The sequence below is a fragment of the Centruroides vittatus genome, unplaced genomic scaffold (genome assembly GCF_030686945.1).
Source record: "Centruroides vittatus isolate TY-2023 unplaced genomic scaffold, ASM3068694v2 contig_109, whole genome shotgun sequence".
In the NCBI taxonomy this organism is placed as follows: domain Eukaryota; kingdom Metazoa; phylum Arthropoda; class Arachnida; order Scorpiones; family Buthidae; genus Centruroides; species Centruroides vittatus.
In genome coordinates this window covers 263616-290928 of record NW_027120701.1, presented here as the reverse complement: position 1 = coordinate 290928, position 27313 = coordinate 263616, and the positions used below count along the sequence as shown (strand labels likewise).

The window sequence follows — 27313 nt, the reverse complement described above, 5'->3', positions numbered from 1 at the left end:
ATTAGTTAAAATAGTTGTATCTTCCTATTTTATTTATTTTTCTTCTTCCGGTTGACATTAGGTATCGTTCGAAGCAGAAAATAGCATCGATAGACAAATTCTAAAATTAGCCAGTTTAGCGTTATCGCACCCTTAACTAAACAGCTCCCGTTTTAGAAACGATAAACCAGATATTAAAATGTAATTTCCCGATAATAAACTTTAATTAGAAATTGCTTTATTTGTCAGGTCATGGGTTCGAATTCCACGAATCAAGATTCTAACCTCCCCAGATTTCTGCGAGGTTTTGGTTCTCGGGTTTAAGAGACGGTACTCGCCGCGTTTAATAAACAATTTCTAAATCAAGCTCGAAAATAACGAATAAATTTATGTATAAGCATAAAATTGTGTTTATATTTGCAAGATTAATATGCTGACAAATTGCCTTTAAAACAAAATAAAATTAAGCATATTTAGGAAATTCGTGTCAGCTAAAAATACGTTACTCAATTAAAAAAAAAAAAAAAACCTACGAATAGAAACCGAGAAGCGCCTCCCGACGGCTATTCTGGAAAATAAATATGAAAGTTGGGTGGATAATCATCTGCAATTGACTTTGTTTAAAGTGAAGAAAAATATGCCGTATGTTCTAATTTCCACTCAAATTCGACTCGTAAGTAACTTAGTATTGTTCTAAAAATTAATTAGTTAAATTAATTGATGTTAAATCAGCATAATCACCCATTATAAACACCATATTCACTCTAGCAATGATCACGTGGTGTAACTCTACTACCAACTTCCGTTTGATCAATCGATCATTCTTTGATCAAATAATTGATCAAGTGCATTTTCGTCAATCATTATAACACGGAGACCCTCTTTTGAAATAACAATAATTAATGACATTTTTTATCATTCCAAATTTAGGAAATTGGACCGACAATTGTGGGGGATAAAGATTCCGACCCGGAATTAATGGAGCATCTTGGCGCAAGGAAGATGATCCAATTGGGAAACGATTTGTATGTTTGAATTTGTCTTAACTTGCATTTAAAAGCCACTACTCTTTTACGACTCTCTCTTTTCAGTCCGGAGTATCGGACAGAAGATCCTCCACGCAAAGTGCTCAACAAGCTGGCCGAGAGGGGCTACCGGGTGGTGGCCATGGCCGGAATTGGCCAGACTTGCATCTGGACGCTGTTCAAACCAGATGAGTGCGACGGGTGATAAAAATAGTTGTGTTGGATTTTATTTTGCATATTTTTGTACCATTTTTTTGATAAATATATATATACATAAAATAGTTTAATCAGTCATTTTCTTTCATCAGTTCTTGAATGAGTCTCTTCCTTTCTTCTGCCCGACGTAGTTTCATCAACACTAGACTCTCGTAGTCTCTGTCGGAGAGTACGCCGTTCCCGGACTGTCCATCGTCCGATGTCTTTGTCTCCGTCTCCGTCGGAGTCCCGTCTGTCTCCTTCGGCTTTCCCTGGATCCAAGTCAAAGTTACGGGATTCTCTTCCAGACCTTTCTCATTCTCGAATGCATTCAGCTATTGAAATCATAGCCATTAATTATAAAAGTTACACATTATCATTATAAATATTTGGCATACTTACTGCTTCCTGTGCATTAGAGAATTCTAACAGTGCACTTCCTTTCTTACTCGACATAACACATGTGACATCACCATACTGAAAATAAAGTTTTGAAATTAATATACTGTATTAGCTTGTACAGTACATTCTTAAGAATATGATTTATGAATAATTCTGCAAACAATAATTTGCTAGTGCATCATGTTTGCACTTGCATGTTTATGTCCAGATTTCCTTTCATTATTTACCTATTAGAAAGTTCCAGTAGATAGAAACCTTAACAGATAGCACTTTGTCACTAAGAATAATACCACAGGAGCTGTTTCTTTTGCTGACGTCAAGCTCAGCCAGCAAAAGAAAGAACTCTCGAGTTCAACCAGTCGACTGTCTCTTGACTTCAGAGTGACTGGGAATTACTTGAGTTATCAAGGTTAGGACCATGCAAGTAATGCATTTGTGGGATCATTTTCAAAGGAGGACTCAACTTGTAGGTGAACTTTGAAGGAAAAAAACATCAATTTTGGCTCAAACAGTAAGAAGATTACATGATGTTTGCTTCTTACTAGAACACACAGAGAAGTTACTTCTCTATACTAATTTTATATTAACTTTAATGGCCTATTTCTGTGTTTCAGATAGTTTTTATCACTTAAGAATTGGGTAATTAAGCTATCAAAAGTGCAAACTGGCTACCTGCTCACTGCACATACACAGAGTGCATGGTAAAATCCTTATACACTGATGTGAGCAATGTATAACATACAACAGAGAGTAATGAATGACATAAGAAAATGAGAAATACACAGGTTATATATAAATACACAAAAAATACACATTTTAATGTCTGTGTTCATTCCACATTTTGCTCTTTCTATTGACATTATTCACATAAGCAGGGTGTCCTTTTATACTAAATCGGAGTCTACAACTTTTTTCTGTATCATGTGTCATTTTCAAGATGAGAGTGCCAAATCCAAATTTTACCACTGAAGGTGTCATATCTCATAGTACATAGTCACTTTACTACAGGTCACATTCACAGCTAATATCAGTCTGGATTTGTCAGATATATAAGGACTATACTATGCACCCAGTATAAGTCTACTATAAAGTGATACTACAGTCACCTCTGTAAAATGAGTGTACTAGTTGTAAATACCATCAAATTTTAACTTATTTTCTAACCAAAGTGGTTAAGTTGTTGGCCTACCTCTCTGCAGACCTGGGTCTGTCTGGGTCTGAGAATAGTCTGTTATGGATGTGTCAAACCCTGTCTCTTGCTACTAAGTTCTATTGTCGGGCTTTCCTTTTTTACAGAAGCATCAAAAACAATCAGAGTTCAATGAATTGTTGATATTACAAGAGAGTAGATCAAGTAATAGTCAGATATTTATTATAAATTGAACAAGACAAATAAGTTTTACAACAAAAAAATAATAATCTATAATATTTGCAATACTGAACATACTTCAACAATTACTCATAGCTACAATTTGTAAATGAAGATAAGATAAAGAATTTGGATTACATAAGTCACGAGATGGGAGATAATACCTTACAACACTTTAAATATTAGATTAAAACTAAAGTGAAAATTTAAATAATTTTTTAAATTAAATAGAAGATTGATAAATTGAATGAAGAGTTATAAGTTACCCAAAAACTAAATTGTTTATTCATTACAGTAATACAATCACTGCTTTCATCTTTCTGGCTGTCATAATATAACATGAGAAAGTATTGTAATTTTGTTAAATTTGACCCTCTGGGCTTTTTACAAATCTCAATGTTTTGAGACCTCTGAACCCAAAGAAAGTAAAAGATCAATGCAAAAAACTCCCTGGATGTGTGCATGTTTGTGCATGTTTATGCATGTTGGCATCTACTTTGTATAATACCTCAGGATGAGGTAAAGATTAAGAAACAATATTTGGCACAGTAATGTGTGTATAAGGGGCATTCACACTATTAAAACTGAGTACAGAACTTTACGGTTTGTAGAGATAGAAGGGGTCATGTATCATCTCGATTGGGATCAGACTTAATGTCAATAACAGGAAAAACTTTTATTTGCAATATTTTCAAAACCTGTTTAAATGCTGCTATTTATTTTTCTTTATAAATGTACACATATTGTAGCATTTTTATAGTATTTCCCAAAATTTTTGTATATCTCTTTCTGTACTTTCTCTCTTCCTTTTTCATTTGGATTTAGCATCAGTTGCTAAATGGTTCCCTTTTAGTAACCACATTTTTAATCTTTCCCTTTCAAAATGTTATCTTCACTGCTTCTCGCTACCTCATTTCTTGACAAGAATGTAGTGGGAATGCACAATTACAGGACAGTATTGGCCATTCTTCAAAAAACGGCCTCCAAAGTAAGGTGAAACCATACTCCATTTGCTTTTTACCTAGGCTCCAATTACCCCCAGCAATTGTTTTATTTGTTTTTATTACGCCAGTTGCCAAACTTCTCATTCAAACATATAGAATTTTCCTTACTGTGCTGCATTGTTAATAGCATACACACAGGAATGTATTAATGCTGTACAAAATCTAAGATACTGATTACAATCAGTAGATACCCAGAACAACGTTATACAAGAACTTAGGAGGCATAATGATTAATGTTTCTTTCAAATAACTTCATGAAATCCCCCTTTCATTTTTTAGAAACCCCATGTTAATTAATTTAATACGGGTATGTGCCACATGATAACAGAGGTCCTGTAAGATTACAGTGGAATTGAAAACTTCCTAGTCATCATAATGACATGTGGCAACAATGTCATGCAATGCATTAATGCGTAAACAAACCTACAATGCATCATTGGTAGCATTTACAGTGTATAACTGCAAATATTGAGAGTAAGAGTTCCAAATGAAAGTTTAGGGTAAGTGCACACTTAATCATGTTTCGGTGGTGGATTAAATGGAATTTGGAGCAAAAGAAAGAGTGAAATTATTCAAATAAGGCACTTTTTGCATGAATAATGTCCATGAAAAATTAGTGGTAGAGAGTTGCTTAGTAATAGAAGAGGATGCCATAAATTATATAATTCTTCATAGTTTGCCCTACAGAACAATTAATAATAAATAAAGTAATAAAACTGAAACTAAGAAAAGAAATGCAAATGACGGTGCTCCCCTAAAAAAAGCAATCTCTGTTAATTAATAAGGCCGCTGTGTGCGATTAGTAGGAAGTTAAATGCAGCTTATTAAACACTTCAGCAACTTCTTGCCAATTATGAGTGCCCTACCATCAACATCAACATAAATTTATTCCTCCTCGCTCGGCACCATACTTTACCTGTAAAAGTATGAACAATGATCAGCCTAATTCCCATAGTTCCAGACATACACAATCCATCAATTATATAATAAGACAGATTTTATTTTGACCAAGGTAGAAGCATCATCTATGAAGCAATCAATGTATGTCATCCATAATGCCAACCTTCACCTGTAATCTGACAATACTGCAACATCCCATGCATCATAACAGGAATATGATGCTATATTTTATAGGAAGTGAAAGAATGTTGTTAGCGGAATGGAGCAGAGACCAAATATTAAGTTCCATTTTAAGCTCAGGAAAAGTGCAGCTGAAACTATAGAATCGATAAGTACAGTAGAATTTCATTTTAATGGATCATGGAACAACGGATTTTTTCCCAGATCCAGGTAGATCAATGTAATTTTACCTCCTTTTACTGGATCTGTAATTCGGAAAAAACAACTTTTTTTTCTAGCCCATCTATTGTAAACTTTGTGTTTTTCAACATTTAGTTAATATTTGGTGTTTTTGAGAATTTATAGAGTTTGATGATGAACTTGTTAGCCTATATCTGGGATATGTATAATTAAGGAACTGTACAAAGGGAGTCAGAGGCTGATACAATTGAAGAGGAGTCACCTAGACTCAACGGCTTCGCTAAATTTCGGCACTACACTTGGATTGGTGTCCAAATGTAGTGCCGAAAGTTAGCAAAGCTATCAAGTCTTTCCAAGTTGTGAAGACTTTTCTAACAAAGCATTAACAAACAAGTGTACATAACATTGCTGGTTGATGTATTCAATAGGCAGAAAAGCAGTATCAAAACAAACCAAGACGGACGAGTTTTCTAACAAATTGTGAAGTCAAGTGAAGTGCTAATGGAGCATGCATAATTTCTCTCTTTTTTGTGCTTAGAGTACATACAATTTCTGTCAGCTTTAATGTATATATATACAGTATAATATGCTATCTTATAACATCGTATTTCTATAGAATAAAGAATAGAGATCTCAAGAGACTGAATAATTTGAAGCACAGATATTTTTTACATGTAGAAGGTTAAATAACGGATATTTTGCTGGGTATGTGGGAAATCCCTTCTCAAGATAACAGATTCTTGGAACAATAGATGATTTTCAGTGGCCCGAGCAATCCATTAAAATGAGATTTTACTGTATATGGAGATAACTGTTCAAATTCAATTGCTGCAGAGAATAAATTTCCCAAACTTAAGGTACCATTGAAAGGTTGCCTCTTTGTAGATGTTGAAGACATCCAAAGGGCTGTTACATCGAGTCTTCAGGCCATGTCACAAGATGACATGCAGAGGTCATTCCAATCTTTGCTAGATCATGCTACTTGCTATATTGAAGCAGGAAGAACAAATTTTGAATAAAGTACAGGTTATACTCAAATCTTTAGTTTCACTTTTGTTCTATAACATCAGTCTCATTATGTAATTGTCAGACTGTGTATGGAACCCTGTGTAAATATGATGATTCAACACAGTTTATAAAAAATTCCTCGTGGATATTAAGTAAACTTATTTATTGTGTTACTGCTTACAAACTTATTGCTTAACGACCTCATTAAGGGTTTATTAGTAAGGTAATTAGATGTCTTAATGTTTGATACTATGCTAGTGGTTAAGAAAGTATTTTGCAGAGTTTCAGTATCATTTGGGGAACTTGATTGGGACAGATTGAGAATGAGTTAAATTTTTTCCATAAATAACAGGATATGAGATTTGATACATTTTTGCCCACAAATAATAAGAGAAAATGATGTAAAATCTTCAGTTTTACCATAAAAATTATTTTTTTATCTCATATAATTTGTGTTGCTATTTATTTATTTTAGAAGAGAAACACCACACTCAAAGATAGCATTTTGTAATGATTATTTATGAATTGCTTTATCATTAACCAATTGTAAATATTTTAAAATAACAAAAACTTGATAATGTATTCAAATGTCTTAAAAGAGTTAAGAGATCAAAATGTTTGTACACTTGTTTTTCATTCTCAAAAAGGGTGTGTGTGTGTACCCATTTCTTTTGTAATTTTACAGACATTGAGCCTTAATGCTAGGAAAACTATTAAAAAAAATTGGGTTCACACCCTTCTCAAGAATGAAGAACAATTCATTTTTTCAAATAAGTGCAAATATTTGGTTCACGATCAGATGGCCAAGTGGTTAAGACATTGGCCAACTGCTAGAAGGATCTGGATCAAATCTGGAAAGGTCAGGATAAACCCTTGGGAATTTTTTGGAGGTGATCTGTTCCAGATACATTAAGCACTGTCCCTGGTTTCAACCTTTAAAACCACAACTTAATAAAAAGACCCTTTTATTGCCCACAGGGTGGAAGAAGTAAAAACAAAAAAATAATAATCAAATCTTACCATTATAGCAATGGGTAACAAATTCCATTTACTTACCAACAACCAAATATTGTTATTATCAAAATTATAATGGAGTCATGTTTAAGATAAATGTAAGAACAATTAATAATCACCTTTCCGAAAATTTCAACCATGTTCTCATAGTTATACCCTCCGTTATTCTCGTCAGATTTCTTACTCTTCCATTTTACCTAAAGAAAAAGCTTTTTTGTTAAAATGATTATTAAAGGGTTTTCTAACTAACATTTTTCTAAGAAATTTTTAAATTGAAACATTACCTTTATTCGTGGTAGCTCAGCCTCATTACTCTTCCCTGAAACAAAAATTTTATGATTAATAACACTAGTCTACAAATTGAAAAAAATTTTTCGGGACAGAAACAGCAATAAGTGAATTTTATTCTTTTTTGTTAGCTGAATCTGAAAATGAAGCCAGTTTTTCTCCATCATCCACCATATTTTTATTACATACCATTAAAAAATTGATGAAAAATATGAATTTCCCACAGTGACCAAGTTTATTGACATATTAAATTTCACGCAATGCTAAATAAATTTCTAATACTCATATTTTATTTTTCTGATTACATAAAAAACTGTTGTATAACATAACTAAAACAGGCATAAAAAGTACCTGAAATTTTTTTATAACTGGAGATGGATAATCACTTCTTCCTTCAGTGTAGGGTAGGATCTTCTCTTTGCAGAACCAGCAGTAGTCATCGATTCGTCCCATCTCCATTGGTAATGCTGCTCAATTTGCAATATGTCCTGGTAAAAACCGTTCACCTTGCTCATCACTCACTGTACCCAAATTTGGTGGGAAAAAGTCCAGATGAGAATGCAAGAAATGAATTTTTAAGGACATCCAGCAGCCTAAATTTTTACAGTTCAGCAGGAGATTTTTTACTAAAATATCATTATTTTGTGCTTTGTTATTTCCAAGAAAACCATGGACTACATATTTAAATGATTTCCATGCCTTTAGCTCTACATTATTCAACTTCATGTCAAAATTTTCATCATTAACTAATTTTCTAATCTGAGGTCCAACGAATATTCCTTCCTTTAATTTAGCTTCACTTAACCTAGGAAACACTTGGCTTACGTGTTTAAATCCTGGTCCTTCTTTATTCAGTGCTTTAACAAAATTTTTTATCAACCCCAATTTTATGTGAGGCTTTTATAAAGGGGGAAAAATTACTTGCTGAGGATTGACTAATGGAATATACTTAATATTGTTTTGCCCAGGAGTGAAAGTCTTTCTTTTTGGCCAATCTTTAACCACATAATATTCACTTGTTGCACAACTGTCCCACAGACATAAAAAGCAGCAGTATTTTGTAAAGCCACCTTGCAGTCCGAGAAGAAGATCAATAACTTTTAGGTCACCACAGATACACCATAAGTGAGCACTATAATTGACTGCTTTTAAAATTAATGACATATTTTCATATGTTTCTTTCAAACCAACAGCATGCGCTACTGGTATAGAAGGATTCTTGTTTGAATTATGCAGTAGCACTGCTTTTAAGCTTGTTTTTGACGAGTCTATAAATAACCGCCAATCATCAGCTTTATAAGGAATATTCAACTCAGACATCAAACCATTTATATCACAACAGGAACACAACTGATCTGCCATGGTGAAATATTTCATTAAATCCTTACTTCCGTGTCTATCCTTATGCAATAAATTCCACTGATATAAGTGGAACACTAACACTTCTGCTTGCTGTTTTAATAAATGCAAGTCGCAAACCAAATCGTTTAGTTCCACTTGTGAAATGAGATGTGGTTCACTATTTGATTTTTCTTGTGTAAAATCATCTCTTGAACCTTGCACTGCCGCATCAGAACAATCCTCTTCAGAATCAGAAATCTGCCAAGAAGCTGGGACTGTGGGAATAGGTTAATTCTCTCCATTAGGAGGAACTGGTCTCATAGCCAATGGAATATTTGGATACACAATATTACTTTTATTTTTTGCAGAGAAACCTCTGACCTTTGTTAAACAGAAGTAGCAGTCGTCGTAATGATTTTCTTGTTCTCGCCAAATCATTGATATAGCAAAAAACAAATGCTCCTTTTCCCCTCATAACCACTGCGTGAGCTTGACATAACACCTAATACATGTTTAAATGCAGCACTCATTGTTTGTCTTGATCTCCATGTGGACATCCAAAATAAAGTCCATAGGCAGTTTTCATCAATTTTGAAATGGGCCTACGCTGACTCTTTGTTGCAAATTCGCCACATACATAACAAAACACATCCGGAGAATTTGTACACAAACTTGTTTGCCGCCGCATATTTCAATAAATGTTGAGGTAAAATTTAAAAAAAAAAAAAAAATTTCCAAATTTATTTTACCTGCAATTGAACACGGATTACCACACACAACTTCACTTGCCAATGTCTTGAGCTGCACTGAGATAACGCGTTTTCAAAGACCGATGCCATTTCTTCTTTGTTCACGGTCGATGATTCATTGGTTAAAGCATGGGTGCCGGAATAAATAAGTTATAAACTGGCACCAATCAGGCAGCTGTTCTTTTGTCAGCAATCTTACTCATATCTGGATGTACCTTTTCTCCAAAGTTACTGTAAAAATGTTGACTTTTGAAATTGAAATTTTAAATTTAAGAAATTTTTTGACAAAATCTTTATTCTAAATAAAAAATTTATTTACAACTGAAAAATTAAATAATAAACATTTTAAAATGTGCTCCACCACAAGAGAAACAAGTCAAAGTTTTCCATTTTTACATGGGCTGGGACTGAACAACTGACTGCCTTAAAGTCAAATAGCTAAATAATGTGACGTGATAGGGCATTTCTGATCACACCTTCCGTTTCAGCATGAAAAATACATTATAAAAAAATCACCGCCGTATCTGTTCCAAAAATCATGTAGATTAGTGTAATCAATGCCTTTTGTTTTGTGTAATGTAAATGAATGATTAATTCATTATACAAGGAAATTTGAGTCAAATTGCTTGCAAAAACTGCAATGTAAATGCATCAATTCACTGAAGCAGTAAGTGTTATATATACCGTAGAATGTCGATTATCTGAATCAATTGGGGACTGGGGTTGTTCGGAAAATCGATTTTTCGGATAACTGATTATGTACAAAAAAATACATTATTAATATAGTATATCCCAAGAGTAGTACATTAATATATCCCATGTTGAAATTTTTCCCTGTTGCTTGTCGCTTTGCGTTGAATTTTCGTCGATGTTAAGCCTAGCGAAAATTTTTATAATAATAATCGTGGCTATTGTATCCTTAAAAATGATTTCTTTATTTTGTACAAACAAAATAAATATATTGAAAAATATAAAAACAAAATAAAATTGTACTTTAGAAGTTAATCTAGTATCAAAAATGTTCGATTCAGCATGACACACGTCCCAACACAGTCCAACTGGAAAGCTTTCGGTTGATCGACGTTCTACTTTATTCTTTTAGTAGTAGATGGCACACGTCTCATTAGTGTCTGGTGCAAGATATTCAAAATGGCAACCAGCATAATCAATGCATTGTGGATAAAATTCCTTGTCAAAGGTATTAAACTGGAAGAGACCTGTAGACAGTTTCAAGAACAGTATGGTAACATGATGCTAAGCTATAGTAAAACATATGGATGATTCAAACTCACGATGTTAAACCATCATTATCCTTTGCTGTCAACGTCAGTTATTACTCTGAACATTCGATTCATACAGCACCCAATCTTTAATAATCTATGGATAACAACTAGTAAAGTTGCAGCACAGACACATCTTTCTTCAGGTACTGTATACCACGATTAATGACTACATTCATTTTGGGCCCTTAGACAACTTTCTTCCTTCAACAGAGATGGGAGATTGCAACTATTCATCATTTTGAAGGAACATTTCAACTAACTGGGACTACCATGAATGCTACCACTTACACTAATGCATCAATAAAGTTGCATTGCTCCTTTCATGACAAATGTCCAAACAGAGATGCTGCAAATGTCAGACTGTTTAGCAAGAATGCTCATCTCCATATTGTAGTTGCCATTCACACTAAAATTGCACAATTTTGGCTGAAAAGTGCTCCAGCATCCATCTTACAGTCGGGGGACCACCTTTCAAACTATCATCCATTTGGTCCCAAGAAAATATTCCCAGACAAACAACATTTTAAGTCAGAAAATGAAATGAAATCAGTCATGCACAGTTGTCTACATACCCCGAAAATAGATCTTTACGAACAAAGCATATTAAAACTGGTGCGAAAATGGGAGAAATGTCTCAAGAGACATAGTTCAGATACAAAGAACATAAGATAAAGTAAATGAGCGGAAGAGATAGACTGAAACAGTGATGACAAAAAATTCAAGAAAGTACAAATTTAATGACTACAGAAAAGCAAGTTATGGCATTACATACATAATTAATACAAAGGTAATATTTGATATTAAATTTAACTAACATGTAATTTTAATGTGATTAAAATGGTGTTGAGGAGTGTAAATAAATATTAGGTAATAAAATAAGAAGAGGATACACATATAGTAGTATATGACAACACACCGGTCATCCAGCTTGTAACTGCCATGCTACACATTCAAAGAAGCAATTGTGAATATATATTTTTTACAGACTGACAGATAATATTTCAAACTAAATAGATAAGTAACTAAATAAAAGTTCATAGATTACCTTTATAATGTTAAAGTTTGATTATTTTCATAGTTGTACGAACGGAAATTACAAAATAACTCAATCTGTTTTGCTTATAAGCACACCCAAATATCTCAAAGTTTTTCCTTGGATAATTTTTCATTTAAGACGACTCATTTTATTACCCCAAAAAATCATCATCCATTACGAACTTTGCAAAAATAATTCTTTGCGGGCACAGATTGTTACTTTATCATTTATTTAGAGAATTTTCATAGTAGAAAGTTATATATTCTGTTGTAAGAAGCATTACTGCAGCACATAATTTATTTAAATAATAATAATGAGTTAACATTACTTAGGAGTCAGCAACACTTAATGAGTCAATATGCAATCACAGTGATTCTTGGTTTACTTTAAGACACAAACCTCCTGCATAGGGAAGGAGTTTCATTTAAACAGGTCACACAATCACTGCAGCATATATAGGTATTATGAACAAGGTTTGGATTGCTCAACAATTAGTGAAATGCAATGTTTATAGAGTGGCATGTTAATATTAAGTTTTGTGTTTGTGCAAAAGTCCGACAGAAACCTACAACTTGATGAATCATATAAATGGCAATAACACTGTCATGGTCAGAAATCTTCAGTTATCAACAGTTTGAGTAGGGCATAGAAGAGATTGAAGATAACAAACGTAGTGAGCAATTGGCGACAGCTCGTACGGATGAAAACATTTCAAAGGTTGTCATTATAGTACCACCTGCTTCCTGAGCTGGCATGTCAACTTCAGGGCTGTAGGTTTTCAAGTGCAGAAAAAGCAAAGAATGCAATGCTGGTTGAACTGAAGGACATTGCAAAGAAAGGGTTCCAGAAGTGTTTCCATGATCTCTACACCTGCTGGCAAAGTATGTCGTTGTGAGGGGGCTTATTTTACATGAGAAGGTATTTCAGCATTCTAACTCTAACAATTTCTGACCTTATATACCCAGTCCTAAAATTTTGGATGCTACTTCATTTATAAAGTAAAATGTGAGTTTAGTAGACTTACTTGGGACAAGAAACGATCCACTTAGACAAGTATCAATGCAAAACTACAGGTTATTTTTGTGCAATAATTAATTAACATAATTTAACAATTAGATGCCATCTCATACAAAATTTAATATAACAGACTCGTTTTATAGCAACCCTCAATTTATCAACTCGACTCGTCACTATATAATGACCAATAGAGGAAATACTGGCCATTCTCTCATAAATGTAATGGTTTTAAGTAAAAAATAGTAAATATAAAACATGACCGACAGTATTACATTTAATTCTATAAATAAATATAAAATTGCAAGTCGCCTCCGCGCTTGTGAATTTGTGGACTGTCACTGGAGCAAATAACAAAAGTATAATGGAAGCAAAGTATTTTACTTTTGTTAAATGTTGCAATTTTATATTTATTTATACAATTAAGTGTAATGGTATTTTACTATCAATATAATAACCCTGTAAATGATCAGAACTGCATTAGATTGAATCGAAATCCTCCTGTCCAAATGAAAAATCTGAAATAATGACCGTTTCCAACAAGTCCCCTAAGTAACACTATAAAGTGTATCTACCATAATTAGAAAAATCTACATCTGGTCTGAATTCTGAACTGCAGTTCCTGCAAACAACGTAGGATACTATTTAAACACTCAAAGAAATTCTACAAAATAATGGTATTGAATATAAGAATGGTATTTTTTAAATAATTTTTGTGGAAACATACAATGTATTGTACTGTCTGCTTAAAACAGATTTAGGAGAATAGAAAGATCTGTTCATTGTTTGTGAAAGGCAGTGTCTACTTAATCAAGGTAAAATAGTCTGATTACTACACCAGGACTGGAAAATTTTGTTCTTTAAACTCAGGTTTTACTGTATATAAAAGGGGTTTAAAATTTATATATATATTTGATTAAATATAAAAGAAATGAACTAAACATATATCTAAAAGTCAAGATATTTTCAAGCAAGAATTTAAGTTAATTTAATTTATTAAATTTGACTTAAAGACAAGGAATTAAGCCATCATTTAAATAACTAGAAATTAATTGTGAAAGATGGAAAAATAAATTAGAATTCCCAGTGTGCTAGTAATTAACCTGTACAATTACATGAAGAAGTGCAAACAGCATACAGCATCAGGTTCAAACCTCTTTTTAGGTCAATATTTTTGTGGGGAACCTTCAAAATTAAATCTAAATTAATTTAGAACTATTAATCTTAAGGCCAGACAGCAGCCAAATTTCTGATCTTTGATCCAAAATTTGTAATATAGTTAAATTATTTCTATTTGGCATGAAAATAATCTGACTTTTAGATATTTACAACTATTAGAAAATGGGATTTTAATGAATTAAAAAATATATTTTTACTTAAACTGCACTCTTTTTCTATTTCTTTCCTTAACTTTTCTCTTTCTTCTTCTAATTGTTTGGATCCTTCTTTTCGAAGTCGTTCGATCTGTAATTCATGAAAAGTTCTCTAAATTAGCTCCAAATGTAATTTAATAAATTATTAATATAATTAATTTGTTTCACAATTTTAATCTGATTTAAATAATATAAATTAACTAACAGAATTAATGCATTTCATTTACATTATTGATCTAATGTGCAAAGGTTGATACAAATTAATGTATGATGAATCAGTAATAATGTTTCAACCAGAGCTTTGGAGCAACCATTTTTTTGAGTTGCTCTGCTCCGGCATCAAGTATTTGCTCCAGCTCCACTCCTTGCTCTGCTCCATGCTCCGGTTAAAATATTCTTACAGGAATTACATTAATTTTTTCTTTGATATATAAGTACATATAAAAAAAACCTTGTTTATTTACAACTAATTTATTTATAATTAAAAAAATTAACATACAACCTAAAATTCATTCATTGATTTTAATAAATAAATTGGCAGACAGCAAATCGTCTTTCATTGACTACCTTTTATCAGTTAAAATTAATCTTAATCTGGAAAATAGACACTCAACACTTGCTTGAGAAGTTGGCATGCTTGAAGCGACTCTGTATGCTTTTCTGATGTGCTCCGGGTAATCGTCCATGGTTTTGAATACATTCACCTTTAATCTCCCCACATCCTCTATTGCATTGCATTCTTTCTCAATATGTTTGTCTATTTCATTGTCATCTTTATTATGTATAGTGGAAATTCGACGACTGTTTTCCCTTCTATCCAATTATTTTTCAAAATCATCATCTTCCGAATCTATATTATATTACAGGTTGGCTGTGACAGCTCAACAATTGCTGGCTTTTCAGCCAAATCAATTAGTATTTGCCTTTTGATTCGCTGTTGGATGTCTGAAAGACCTTCTCTCACTTTTAGTTTTTCTGCTGCACTTAATAAGATTCTATACCTAGAATAAATATACACTCCAGCAAGAAAATGTGTGTTTTGAATAGGCTTTGCTTTCTGCTTTTTCATAGAAGACAGAATTCCTAATGCAATATATCCTCCAAATTCTTCCATACATTTTTCTAGTTTACACCATTCTTTCATAAACATCCCCGGAGTAAGATCGACAGCTTGAAGGGCAATTGTCAAAATATTTGATTTTTCTAAAACAGCTCTGATATCTTTTACTTCATCGCATTCTGCTTTGCTAAGTTCCAGGTCTTTTGTCCCGGCATCAGCTACCTGGTCGCAGTAGTCTGAAAAAAATGATGATCAAGCATGGCATATGTAGAACCTTGTCTTGTTACTGTGTACAGGGATTGAGTTTTACCATACATTTTCAGCAAAACATTACGAATTGTTGGCGTTCGTAATTTTCCCTAATATTTTTATTATTTGTTCATTCTTTAATCTATTCCAAATGGCCAGTTGAAGAGTGTAAATCCCACACCTCATTAGTTGAATTTTCATATTATCATTACACCATTAGGGAAGGATCTTTAACCCACTGTTGCAGAAATGTATACATTCATTTCTTCGATGTCTTCAGTTTTCTCATCATCTTTATCCTGGGAAATATTTTCATGATTGCCAAGTTTATTTACAGCACACGCATTATCTACACAAATACTTAGTACTTGTTTGACAAGTTTGCCACATGTTAAATAATATCAGTGCTGTAAACTTAACAATGCAAAATAACTAATTTAATTTAATATTTAATGGTTTGTTAAAATTGTTATTGAAAAATCAAATGTAAGAAATGAAACATGGACTTAACTCAATTTTTAAATTTTATGACTTATGCCACTTCAATTTTCACTGACTCAAATATTAAAAAAATATGCATATCAGAGCAGTGGAGCACTACAAATTTCTGTGCTCCGGCTCCGCTCCTGCTCCATGCTCCAGCTCCACTCCAAAGTCCTGGTTTCAACAGTAAAACATAACTTAAAGCGGTCATGTTAGTTCCTCTCTACTTTACACAAGTGTTAACGTCAAATGAATATTAATGTAATATTTAACAACAGAACAGAAAATATCAATAATTATTCCCGAATGCTTAACATGATTAAATTTCCATAACCACAAATCTGATTTGTATATGCTTATGATAAAATATGTGCATTTTGTAAACTTATAAACTGATAAAAGCATATCAAAAAGGCACGAATGGCTGCATATAAGACTGTTATGGTGCCTATGCTCATGTATAACTGTAAATCTTGGATATGGCAGAAGAATCACAAGGGTCACATTACTACGTACAAGATGAGATATTCGAGAGAAGTGTGTAGCATAACAAGAAGAGACTACATGAAAAATGGACAAGTGCCAGAGGAATATGAAGTAAAAGAGTATGGTTCAAAAGGTGAGTAAATCAGCTCTACAATGGTTTGGCCATGTTGAGAGAATGAAAGCAGATGATCTGTCGAAGAGATTAGACGTGGGAAGTGTGGTAGGAAAAGGCCAAGAAAGTCTTGATTGGAACAAGTGGATGAGTATGTGAAAGAGTGTAAGGTGTTGAGTCAGAAAGAGAATTGTGATAAAAGAGGCAAGAAGTGTGTATGAACAGGAATGTATGGAGGAAGTTGCTGAATGGATGATTTGTAGAACTGTGGTCTTCTTCTGCCTGCTGCTCACACTTTTTGGATTATGAGCATGAGGATAGAAGATATATATATGTATGTACATTATTTTGTATAAATTTTTATATTATATAAAATCCTCAAAATTACATATAACATAACAAAAAAAACAAAATACAAGTATGCTAAATTTGATGAGATTAAAAAACATTTCTTTACAAAATTTGTGAAGAAATTTTAAAAAAATTTGTGTAGCACTTTAACATCCCTTTATCTCAAAAACTAAGAAGTTAATGCACAAACACACTATAAAGCAAAAACTTCAAACTGTAATAAAAATCAAATCTGTGAGAGCAAGATCTTCCATCTGCAAATGAGCTTTGCAAGAGTGAATTTGCTACAAACATCTTGCTTACTACTGTTTGCATATGCATTGAAACACCCTAGATACATATGTAGGGTGTTAATGATAGGCTGCATATACACACACATATGGTTTAGACAAAAATATTGCACCTGTACCTTGTTTCTGATATGTATTAGTTAAATAGAAACATGCGAAAACATAGGTAATCGGTAAAGTGTTATTATACGACAATTACTCTAAATGGTATGATGTTTTTGTCTATGCCCCATATATACATAACTTATCGAACAGTAGTTTAATAAATTATAATTTTGATCAGATTAATGACAATATATCAGAGTCATGTATGAAATCAGTAGTCAAAATCCTAATGATGTAAAACAAGTTTTATGAAAATTTTTAACTTTACCTCTGCTCGAAGTTTTTCTGCAGCAGAAATGTCATTTAACTTGGAAGTTAGTGCAGCTTTCTCTCTCTCTTCAAGATCTGCAAAGAAAAATTACACATTAAATCTTTATTTCTCATTTCAAACATGCATCCAAACATCAAGAATAAGTAAATAAAATTTTCGACAAATGTAAATAAGAATCTTTACTAAATCCCTGCTATAATTTTTTAAACTTAATTTAAATATGAAAGCATTTCACAACTCACCATCTTTAAATTTCTTTCTTTTGCTATCAAGTTGTTTGTTTCTTTCTTCTGTAGCCTTCTTGGCTCTTATAACATTATCGTATGCAGCCTTGACATGTTAAAAATCATTAAGTACTGTGATTTTATTTTTGTTTAATACAAAGAAAATTAATAATAAAATCTCTAAGATTTATATTATATAATATAATAACTCAAATGAAAACTTACCCTCGCAGAACTGTCTGTAAGTATTTCTAGAGCCTTGGAAAGTTGCTGAAAAAGTTCGGCTAAAAAAAGCATATAAATTTTTTAATAAATTATTTATATATTAACAATAAAATTAAAAAATAAATAACTCATACTATTAAATATCAGCATAATTATTTTTTCATTTCCCTGATGAAAAAAATTCCAGCAAAAAGTTTAATTTTGAGAACCCGGGCTAATAGTTTTGAAATTTTGATGATCCTAATTATTTAATTTTTGTTCAAGAAAAAAATAAAATTATATTTAAGCCCAAATTAATAAATTCAACGGAGGAAATTCACAAGATTTTCCCACTGAAAAGACTCTTTTTGTGAGTGACACATTCCAATAAAAACTACTCGTCAAAGGAAGTCTCACAAGAAAATCATGGATTGGACTAACCACCAGCTCCCTGCATGACCTTACCAAATATAACACCTACATAACCCCAAATAAAAATAGAGGGGAAGGATAGTCAAGAGGGAGTTTGCCTGCCCGTTTCAAGTGTGTGCTCCACCACCAATCTACTTAACTTCCTGCCATTTTTATTGGACTTTGGCCAGTCTGAACTAACTATTGCAGACTATTTGGAACTCATTATATCCAAGCTTTCCACTTTTCCAGACATCACAAATCCAGGTATTTATCTATCTGCATATGCGGTTGTAAACAATCTCTCTCTGATTGGTGTGTATTTAGGCTCACCCTCTATATCTATTTTTCTTTGTAATTTTTAGTCTCTTGAAAAATAAATACTTGTTGTTTTATGGTTAGATGCATAGTGAAGTATGTTATTTCGAGTGCACTGTCTCTTGACTCCCTCCTCCATCCCGGGCCCATTCATTTCCTCATGTGCAACCGCTAACGTGATAATTATTCAGAAGGTTCCTGTGCGCCTAAAATCAGAAGTGATGTCAGTCCTGATTTGGGCATTGCTGACATAACTGTCACAGTAGGGCTGGGATTTATAAAAAATTGTAAATGCTAATAATGAGTAAAATCGTCATTAAGTCTGACCCTACTTGAGATATGACACATGACTCACTTTATCTCCCCAACCTGTCGACCTCTAACAATTAAAATCTAATAGCATCAATCACCCTAATAATCAAACCTTCCTGCAAAATTTCAGAAATTTTTAACAAAAAGCACAGGCATTATTAACCTTGAAAAGGGGTAAATAAAATCATGCTCCTCACACATATATATAGGGGTAAAAACTCAATTTTTTTGGCATTTCTTGATGTTTCAAGGTCCCAAGTCCAAAAATATAAAAATTGATTGCCATACTTTTCCTCTGTTATGTATAACAGAGCTAGGAAAGTAATACAATATAGGATCAATGGGATAAGGTAATGCAATACTTGGGTGATATGCAAAGGAGAGTTCCTCTTGGGAGGACTTTCTATAGGAAATTGACCCTTATTTGGGTGTTTGAAGAAAACCCAACTGTCACTGGTTCACACACATCACCAATGGGCCGGTGCATGGAAAACTCCACATGCCAGCCCATTGGTGAGGTGCAAAGACATGTACAACTACTAAAATTCAGTGGCTTTTTCTACTTGGCTTGTCAAAATTAGACTATTGACCGAATGCATGAACCAAAAATTTAAATAAGCATATACACTGTAAATAATGACTGATCACTTACTTATTTAGATCAACTGAATTAGTGGAATGGCCAAGGCAGCTATGGCATCAGCCTATGCTCAAGGATTGAACCTGGGTAGTTAAAAAACCCGGATATTTTTTGAGGGTCTGTCTCGGATCCTTTAGACCAGTGGTTCTTAACCTTTTAGCGATGAGGGACCATTTATCAAAATTTTTCTCTTGCCATGGACCACGAGCTGTTTGGCAGTAATATAAGTTCTTATAAAGACGACCTATAAATTAAACATGTATAAAATTATTCGAAACCAAGAGTATTATATTATTTGCGAAAATGTTACATTAATTATATTATTTTAGTGCAATTTTTGTAACTGCATAGTGTTTACCAACTGCTGGATTCTTTGTTCAGTGCTACTAAAAGCCAAACGCATGTCGGCACTGGCATCCAACCGATTTCGATGTTAATTTTTAATTAATTATCAAAAGCACTGAGAATCCTTGCTCGCATAAATATGTGGTTGAAAATAAAGTTAGGTACCGTAAAGCAATTTCTCGAATTTTAGAGAAAGCAATAGCTTTATGGCTCCAAAAATCTTCAAGATTAATTCCTGTCTTGTAAGTATTCTTGCAGTTACTATCGTGTTACATTTCAATTAACTCTTTTTGTATTTTATCCGGCACCTCAGAAATGTTGACTATGAAAGGATTGTGGATTACTTTCTGAATAACACCTTCCAGGAGGTCTTTTAAAGGAAACTGGTCCCTATTCAGGTGTTACAAACGTGGAGAAAACCCAGAGAACTCCACGTGGCCAGCCCATCCGAACGCAGTGGGAACCCGCGACCAAACTCTCAGTGTTTAGCGACAGAACCGCTCAGCCACTGGTGGGCATCTCAGCACACTGTCAATAATTGGGTTCAATGTATCAAATGCAGAAAAATTCTCTCTTTCAACTTTGCTGATCAATAGGTCGATTTTAGCAATAAACGTACTGATTTTATCTTCAAATGCAAATATATTGCTAGTGCCTTCCAATTTCATATTTCCTGACTGTTGTAGATGAAGGTTCAATTTATTTAGTCTGTGCAAAAAAATCCACTAAATAAGCAAAATGTATTTGAAATTTGAACTGAAAAAACTTGTCGTCATTTATTTAATAATTTTAAGATGACTTCATGGACCACTTCGGGTGCTTTCCAAGGGACCACCGGTTAAGAACCACTGCTTTAGACCCTACCCAATAACCTGGTCATCTCTGTGGATCCAGCCAAACCCTCAATAGATATTTTTTGAACAACTTTTTTAAACAGATTCAAAATACATCGACGAATTTTGTTTTTATCAGTACGAACATTCAAATTTTTATTCTAAGTATATAAGTTAATCTCTCTAATTTATAGTCCACAAGAATTACATGCACTTTTGTTCTATGCCTAATACAAACAGGGATTTTGCTACAGTGTAGTTAGTTGTGGTGTCACACCTCACCAACAAGACGGAATGTGGAATTTTCTGGTTTTTTTTATTTATTTTTCGGGTATCAAAAAATATATTAACAAATAAAATATTTTGTGCCAAAAACTGATTTTGCAATGACTAATTCTACTATTAATAACAATTTTTGCACCAATTATAACTTAAAGTTACAATTTGGTGAATAAAAACAAAAATGTTGACAGTTCATATATAACATTCAACACCCCACCAAGCCAGCTTCTTTATTTTCACATTATATTCCAATGAGAATAAGTTTGCAGACCCAGAAATCTTTAAGACTTTTGTGTAATTTTGCTCTAATATCTTGCAGCATTCTATATTTGAGTCATTACAAATGAAAGTAGATTAAATCCATCTATTTTTTAATTTAAAATATTTATTAAAGAAACATCAAATACAAACATTATCCCAAAGTGAAAACTGAATCCATAATCTCGCAAATAAAAAGAAGATACATAGGGTACGGAAAGGAAAAAAACAGCAATCAAAAGCAGAGCAGAGCAACCAAACACACGGTAAACCACATTTTCTTTTATTATGAGTGTAATGTATGTATTCAAAATGGACGATAATCATTGCCACGCTCATTTAAATGCTGTAAATTTAAATAATTTTGATAAGAAAAGAAAATGATTTAAGGAATTAATAGGTGTTTACAAACTCTAAGTTTTCTATATCAAGATCTGCTTTCAAATTTTTCACCACATTAAAATGTATTATATCAAAATATCAGATTATGCACTACAAATCAACATTACTAGTGACTGTCAGAAGTACTAATAATTCTGCAAAAGTCAGACAGGCAGCTACTTTCACCAAAATACTAAGCTCATCCAGAAAGTAAGTACTGTTTATCTAGTCTAAGAAAAGTAAGTCTAAGAAAGTAAGTTTGGGTATTAAAAAGGATTTGCAATTTGTTTTCATTTGCATTTTATTACAGAAAAATCTACATACCTTAAACTACTTTTTGACTTATTCACCATGTGAATTAAGGCATGTGTCATATCTTGGGACTAATTGCAACATACCCGCTTCATAGAATTCGGCCGCCTGCGTCCTGAATCAGTTCTGGACATTTACCTTGATCTCATCATCACTTGCAAAGAAATTTCTTGAGATGAGAAAACAAATGGAAGTCAGATGGAGCTAGATCTGGACTATAAGGAAGATGACAGAATTGTTCCCAGCGAAATGAATCAATACAGATGCGGTATGTGGTCAATGAATCATACAGATCAGTATGTGGTCAAGGAATCATACAGATGCGTATGTGGTCGCACATTGTCATGCACAAACACAATGCCAGAAGTCAGTAGTCCATGCCTTTCGTTCTGTATCGCACGCCATAACTTCTTCAATGTCACACAGTAAGCTGTAGATCTCATCACCACTTTGTAAGTGATGATGAAATCAAGGTAAATATCCAGAACTGGTTCAGGTCGCAGGCAGCTGAATTCTACGGAGTGGGTATGAGAGATCGGATTTGACGAAATGTTTGAAAGAAAATTTATTTTTCATCTTGAAAAGGAAATTTATTTATTCCCCAGAAAAAAAACTTATTCCATTTTTATTACTAGAGGATGAGTACATTTCTCTCCCCCGGAATCGTTTCTTTCCCAGGGAACTCAGAATGTGTCACTGGAAACTAAAACAAAAAATTTACGATTGGTGAAAAAGGGTAACGTGAGTTGGAGTACAAAAAGAAGTGACTCAAGGAGAAAAGGTCATCGAGAGTTCGCAAACGCTTCAACAAAAGTGCTCCAAAAAGGTTTATCATCATCCAGGATACCCAGAACTTCATTCCTTGTGTTTCTTTAGAGAACACTGCCAAACTCTCCGGATTATTAGATCCTACAGTTCTCCATCACTTCCTCAACCGAACTCCAAGGAAAGGAAAATCTCAACCATTCCTGGATTCCGTCCCCACCAAACTACCGACTGAACAAACTCAAATTGTCGATCCAGAAATCTGCACAAGGTATATATCAACTCACAGTTTCTTGTAAACTCTCTCTCTCAACCAGTATTCGGTAGGATAGACATGTATTCCTTTTTGTTAAATTAAATCAGTTTTTTAGTTGTTAACACCATATCCAAGTGATTCACTTCTGAGCCATCTCTCAATCCTCCTCCATCCCAAATCTGACCGTCCACACACATGACCACTCGCACAAATCTTGAATTTGCGGTTTCTGTGTCTATCCTAGAAGACACGGTGATGTCAACCCTGACAAGACGCTAAAGAGGTGCTGACCCTCTAATCACACGGGTATGCTGCAATTAGTGCCAAGATATGACACATGCCTTAATTCACATGGTGAATATGTCAAAAAGTAGTTTAAGGTATGTAGATTTTTCTGTAATAAAATACAAATGAAAACAAATTGCAAATCTTTTTTAATACCCAAATGGTACTTACTTTCTCGATGAGCTTAGTAAATAAGAATCACTGCTGCGAACTTGCCATTTTCCTTCACATGCCATATGTGCATCTGTCTTATGAATAACATCTTAACATGCCTACTATTCATTAATAAATTGTAAAAATCCCGATAAAAATGTTGGCACACTTAAGACAGCAAACCTGTTGATGTATTTTATTAAGGTTTGTTCTTAGTTTGTCAGATTATAAGTTCAACTCTAGACATTTCTGATTCGTTGGATTGGTTTTATTATTAGGGAAGAGAACAATGGGTACAATCCAATATGAATCAGTCTCAACAACAACAGATGAACAGTTAACAAGCTTCACTGGAATGTTTGACAATCTACAAGATGGCAGAAACATACAAATCTGTATATTGGCATTTGCAGATTTATTTTATCAAAATAATTTTGGGTTAATACAGTTGAGTAGTAAAACTGGTGTTAATAATATAACCACGGGACAGTCATATTCCTTCATCAGAGCTCACCATATCCATGGCTCAACAAGTGTGACATGCATCAGTTGTGCATCAACAAATCCATTAGTGAATATTCATTTTCATACATTGTACTTCGTCAATGAACTGTTTGATGCATACTGGAAAGCGCTTATTGTAATTAAGATGGTATATAAAATGCTTCTTGATAAATTATAATCATATATATATCAGTTACCAGAACAAACATAATGAAACCCGATAAATTTGTAAAGCCAAACAATCACTAGATTAAATTGGCCTACTTTTCTGCAATTATATTTAATTAATTACTAAACAATTTGTCACTAGAGTTTGAGGTTTGAGTCCCACTCCAGGCTGATTCTTTTCTTCCAGAATATTCTAAATTATTTAATAAATATTAATTTAATTACATCACTTACCAGCTTTCGGATTGTCAGGATTTTTATCTGGATGGCAAGAAAGAGCTTTCTTCCTATATGCACTTTTAATCTGAAAAGATATTAATGTTAGAAACTTACCAAATAAAATAAATAGTCATAAATTCTTCTGTAATTTATAAAAAAAGAATTTGTCATATTTATTACTATCAGAGTTGAGTAACTGAAATTATGGAGAAATTTTCAAAATTTATGAGAAAATATTCTATTTATAATAGATTAAAATATAAACATGTCTTTGACACTTTCCAATAAATAGTAAATTGAAACTATTGTTTTGTTTTGTTTTGTTTTCTTTTCTTTTTTGTTGAGCAAATCATCAATGAAAAAGAAAAGTAGCATCCGTCTCAATCATTGCCGTAACTCAAATTCTAATGTAAGTGAAATTTGCTTTTATTGTCACAAATATTGTTACAATTGCCAGACATATACATAGATATAACACTATCTCTCCCTTAAATTTTACATAACTTGCTTCCCACAGTGCTGAATAATTTATAAAAATGCAAAGAACTTGAATAATATCCTAAAATTAATGTTTTCTTCTTTGTGAGAGAGTAATAAAAATGCTCAGAAAGAATTATATACATTATCAACATGAAGTTATTTACTCACATATATCCAGAATTACTAATAAACATAGCTAAGAAAGAGCCTTAATTGAATTCCAGTGAGATTTAATTTGAAATGAAACTTTTGACTTTTGGACTAATGCATATTTTCAGGTTTGCATATCCAATGATCTTTATTTTTATAATAGATCAAAAGCATTAGTCCAAAAGTTTTATTTTGAATTAAATCTCTGGAATTCAATTAAGGCTCTTTGTTAAGTGTATTTATTGGGTAAGATTCAAGCTCCGAATGCGGGGTTTTGCATCCCAAGAATTGAAGAGGAGCTATATGAGCAAAAAAGTCAAAGAAACCATACCTGTACATGTGACCCTTTGCCTCCAAAGATCAGTTTTTAACAAGTATCACTATACTGCCCATTCTCCATGCTCTGTGTCATCCAGGCTCACTATTGCTCGCTTCGACCCAAGCTCAATGTATAGTTGTGTGCTTCAGTGCAACCGATAGCAAGCAAGCCCCCACACCCCCCAAAACTATATAGCATCAAATACTCCACGAACAGTCAAGTGGGTTACTCGAAGCTGGCATAGTCGCATGGGCTAAATAGTTAAACACGATAATCTTAGTAGAGCAACAAGACTCGCAATCTTGTGTAACCAATTTTGGGGGGGGGGCTGTAATTCACGAAGCGTTACTCATAGAGGTATGGTTCCTTTGACTTTTCTGCTCCCATGGGTATGCTCTACAGCTCTGATATAGACCCAACCATCTCATTCAGAGCTTGAATCGAGCTACTTCTTGCTGTATTATTCTGATCTATCAATTGGTGTTGTAACTCATGCACGTGTTTAAAATCTCGTCAATATCCCGTGAAACTGACGAATTTTTCGTCATTCAGCAACAGCGTAACGTTCTATAAACGTTTTTGAATTTACTTCTGAGGCCAAATTTATAATTATTTTTAATAAATGTATTCATAAAAATGATCAATAGACATTTCAGTTTGTTCTAGAGAAGATTTTATAAAAGACTTGCCTCTTTTTCTGTGGCTGTCAAATCAATTCCTAGTAACTTATACAAATCTAAATTTGTTATATCCGCCATTTTAAATCTTTTTAAATATCAGCACCAGATGGCGCCTCGAGATTTTCGAGTCAGTTTATTTGAACGGAACAAATACGAATTTTTCAGTCAATTTAACAATATTTTTTTAAATTTAAATTTTTCTCACTCTACAAATAAAATTAATATTTAAAAAATATGTGCTAAGATTATTTGATTTATGAAAATTATTTTTTATTTTTTTCGCCTCGCGGACTCGTGATCAAATCCGGAAAAAAACAAAAAAAAGTTTTCAAAGGGATCTGTCCCGAATATGTCATGCCTTCTGAACCCATTATGAATTGATTCAACCCTTCAAAAGTAAAGAAAAATGTCATTTGCAACAAATACAGTATTTGATATTCTAATGCCATGTTCATTAATTATGTAGAGAGATTAAATTATTCTCAATTATTCTCTGCCCAAAAGTGGCCGAATGGATAAAACCATAGAATACCAGTACTTGATGGTCGGTTTGCGCCTCACCAAGCTGGATGCACTGAGTTTTCCTGAGTTTACTTGCTATGCCTAGCATCTAAATAGGGACTTCTTTCCAATAAAAAGTTTGCTCTAAACTCACTCGCCCTTGGCAGATCTCCCATTTATACGTTGTTTTAAACTATCAAATCAATCAAATTCAAGCGAAGGCCGGATGGTTTATCGGTTAAGATGGCAACCAACCGGTCTGGAGAGCTGGGATCGAATCCAAAACCTACACAAAATTTTTGGGAGATAGTCCATTTGGATATTTCGGGCCGCGACTTTCACCACCCGGCCACCGCATTGTGAGCCTGGCCGAACCAATAATATAGTATATATATATATATATATACTATAAATAAATATAACACGTACAATACATAATATAATAATAAATGACATCTATACATTTACCATTATAAAAAGCATTCGAATATATATACATATACATTATTGAATTTTGATTTTAATACAATAACATTATTTCAAAGAACGTAGAATCGATGCAAATT

At 33.1% G+C, this 27313-nt stretch overlaps 2 protein-coding genes across 2 annotated transcripts; one reads left to right on the top strand and one right to left on the bottom strand.

The window, feature by feature from the left end:
* Window positions 1-524: 524 nt before the first annotated feature.
* Window positions 525-1285, top strand: LOC136975770 (GTP cyclohydrolase 1 feedback regulatory protein-like). The gene is made up of 3 exons (XM_067270870.1): window positions 525-652; window positions 910-1004; window positions 1071-1285. Exons 1-3 carry the CDS (start codon window positions 617-619, stop codon window positions 1207-1209), a joined length of 270 nt encoding a protein of 89 aa, XP_067126971.1. The 5' UTR covers window positions 525-616; the 3' UTR covers window positions 1210-1285.
* LOC136975762 (dnaJ homolog subfamily C member 17) lies at window positions 1210-26365 on the bottom strand. Its single transcript, XM_067270857.1, has 10 exons — window positions 26256-26365; window positions 24633-24702; window positions 18197-18255; window positions 17990-18077; window positions 17745-17821; window positions 14344-14431; window positions 7541-7575; window positions 7376-7453; window positions 1602-1676; window positions 1210-1534 (listed from the first exon to the last, which is right to left on the bottom strand). Exons 1-10 carry the CDS (start codon window positions 26322-26324, stop codon window positions 1292-1294), a joined length of 882 nt encoding a protein of 293 aa, XP_067126958.1. The 5' UTR covers window positions 26325-26365; the 3' UTR covers window positions 1210-1291.
* Window positions 26366-27313: the final 948 nt, after the last annotated feature.

Bases quoted from the DNA above. Each gene is read 5' to 3' on its own strand.
- LOC136975762 (XM_067270857.1), bottom strand. From the start codon at position 26,324: ATGGCGGATATAACAAATTTAGATTTGTATAAGTTACTAGGAATTGAT. The intron at 14,432-17,744 runs GTAAAGTTAAAA...CATGAATTACAG, and splicing joins CAGAAAAACTTCGAGCAGAG to ATCGAACGACTTCGAAAAGA. The intron at 1,535-1,601 runs GTAAGTATGCCA...TGATTTCAATAG, and splicing joins TCTCTAATGCACAGGAAGCA to CTGAATGCATTCGAGAATGA.
- LOC136975770 (XM_067270870.1), top strand. From the start codon at position 617: ATGCCGTATGTTCTAATTTCCACTCAAATTCGACTC. The intron at 653-909 runs GTAAGTAACTTA...TTCCAAATTTAG, and splicing joins TTTCCACTCAAATTCGACTC to GAAATTGGACCGACAATTGT. The intron at 1,005-1,070 runs GTATGTTTGAAT...CTCTCTTTTCAG, and splicing joins ATCCAATTGGGAAACGATTT to TCCGGAGTATCGGACAGAAG.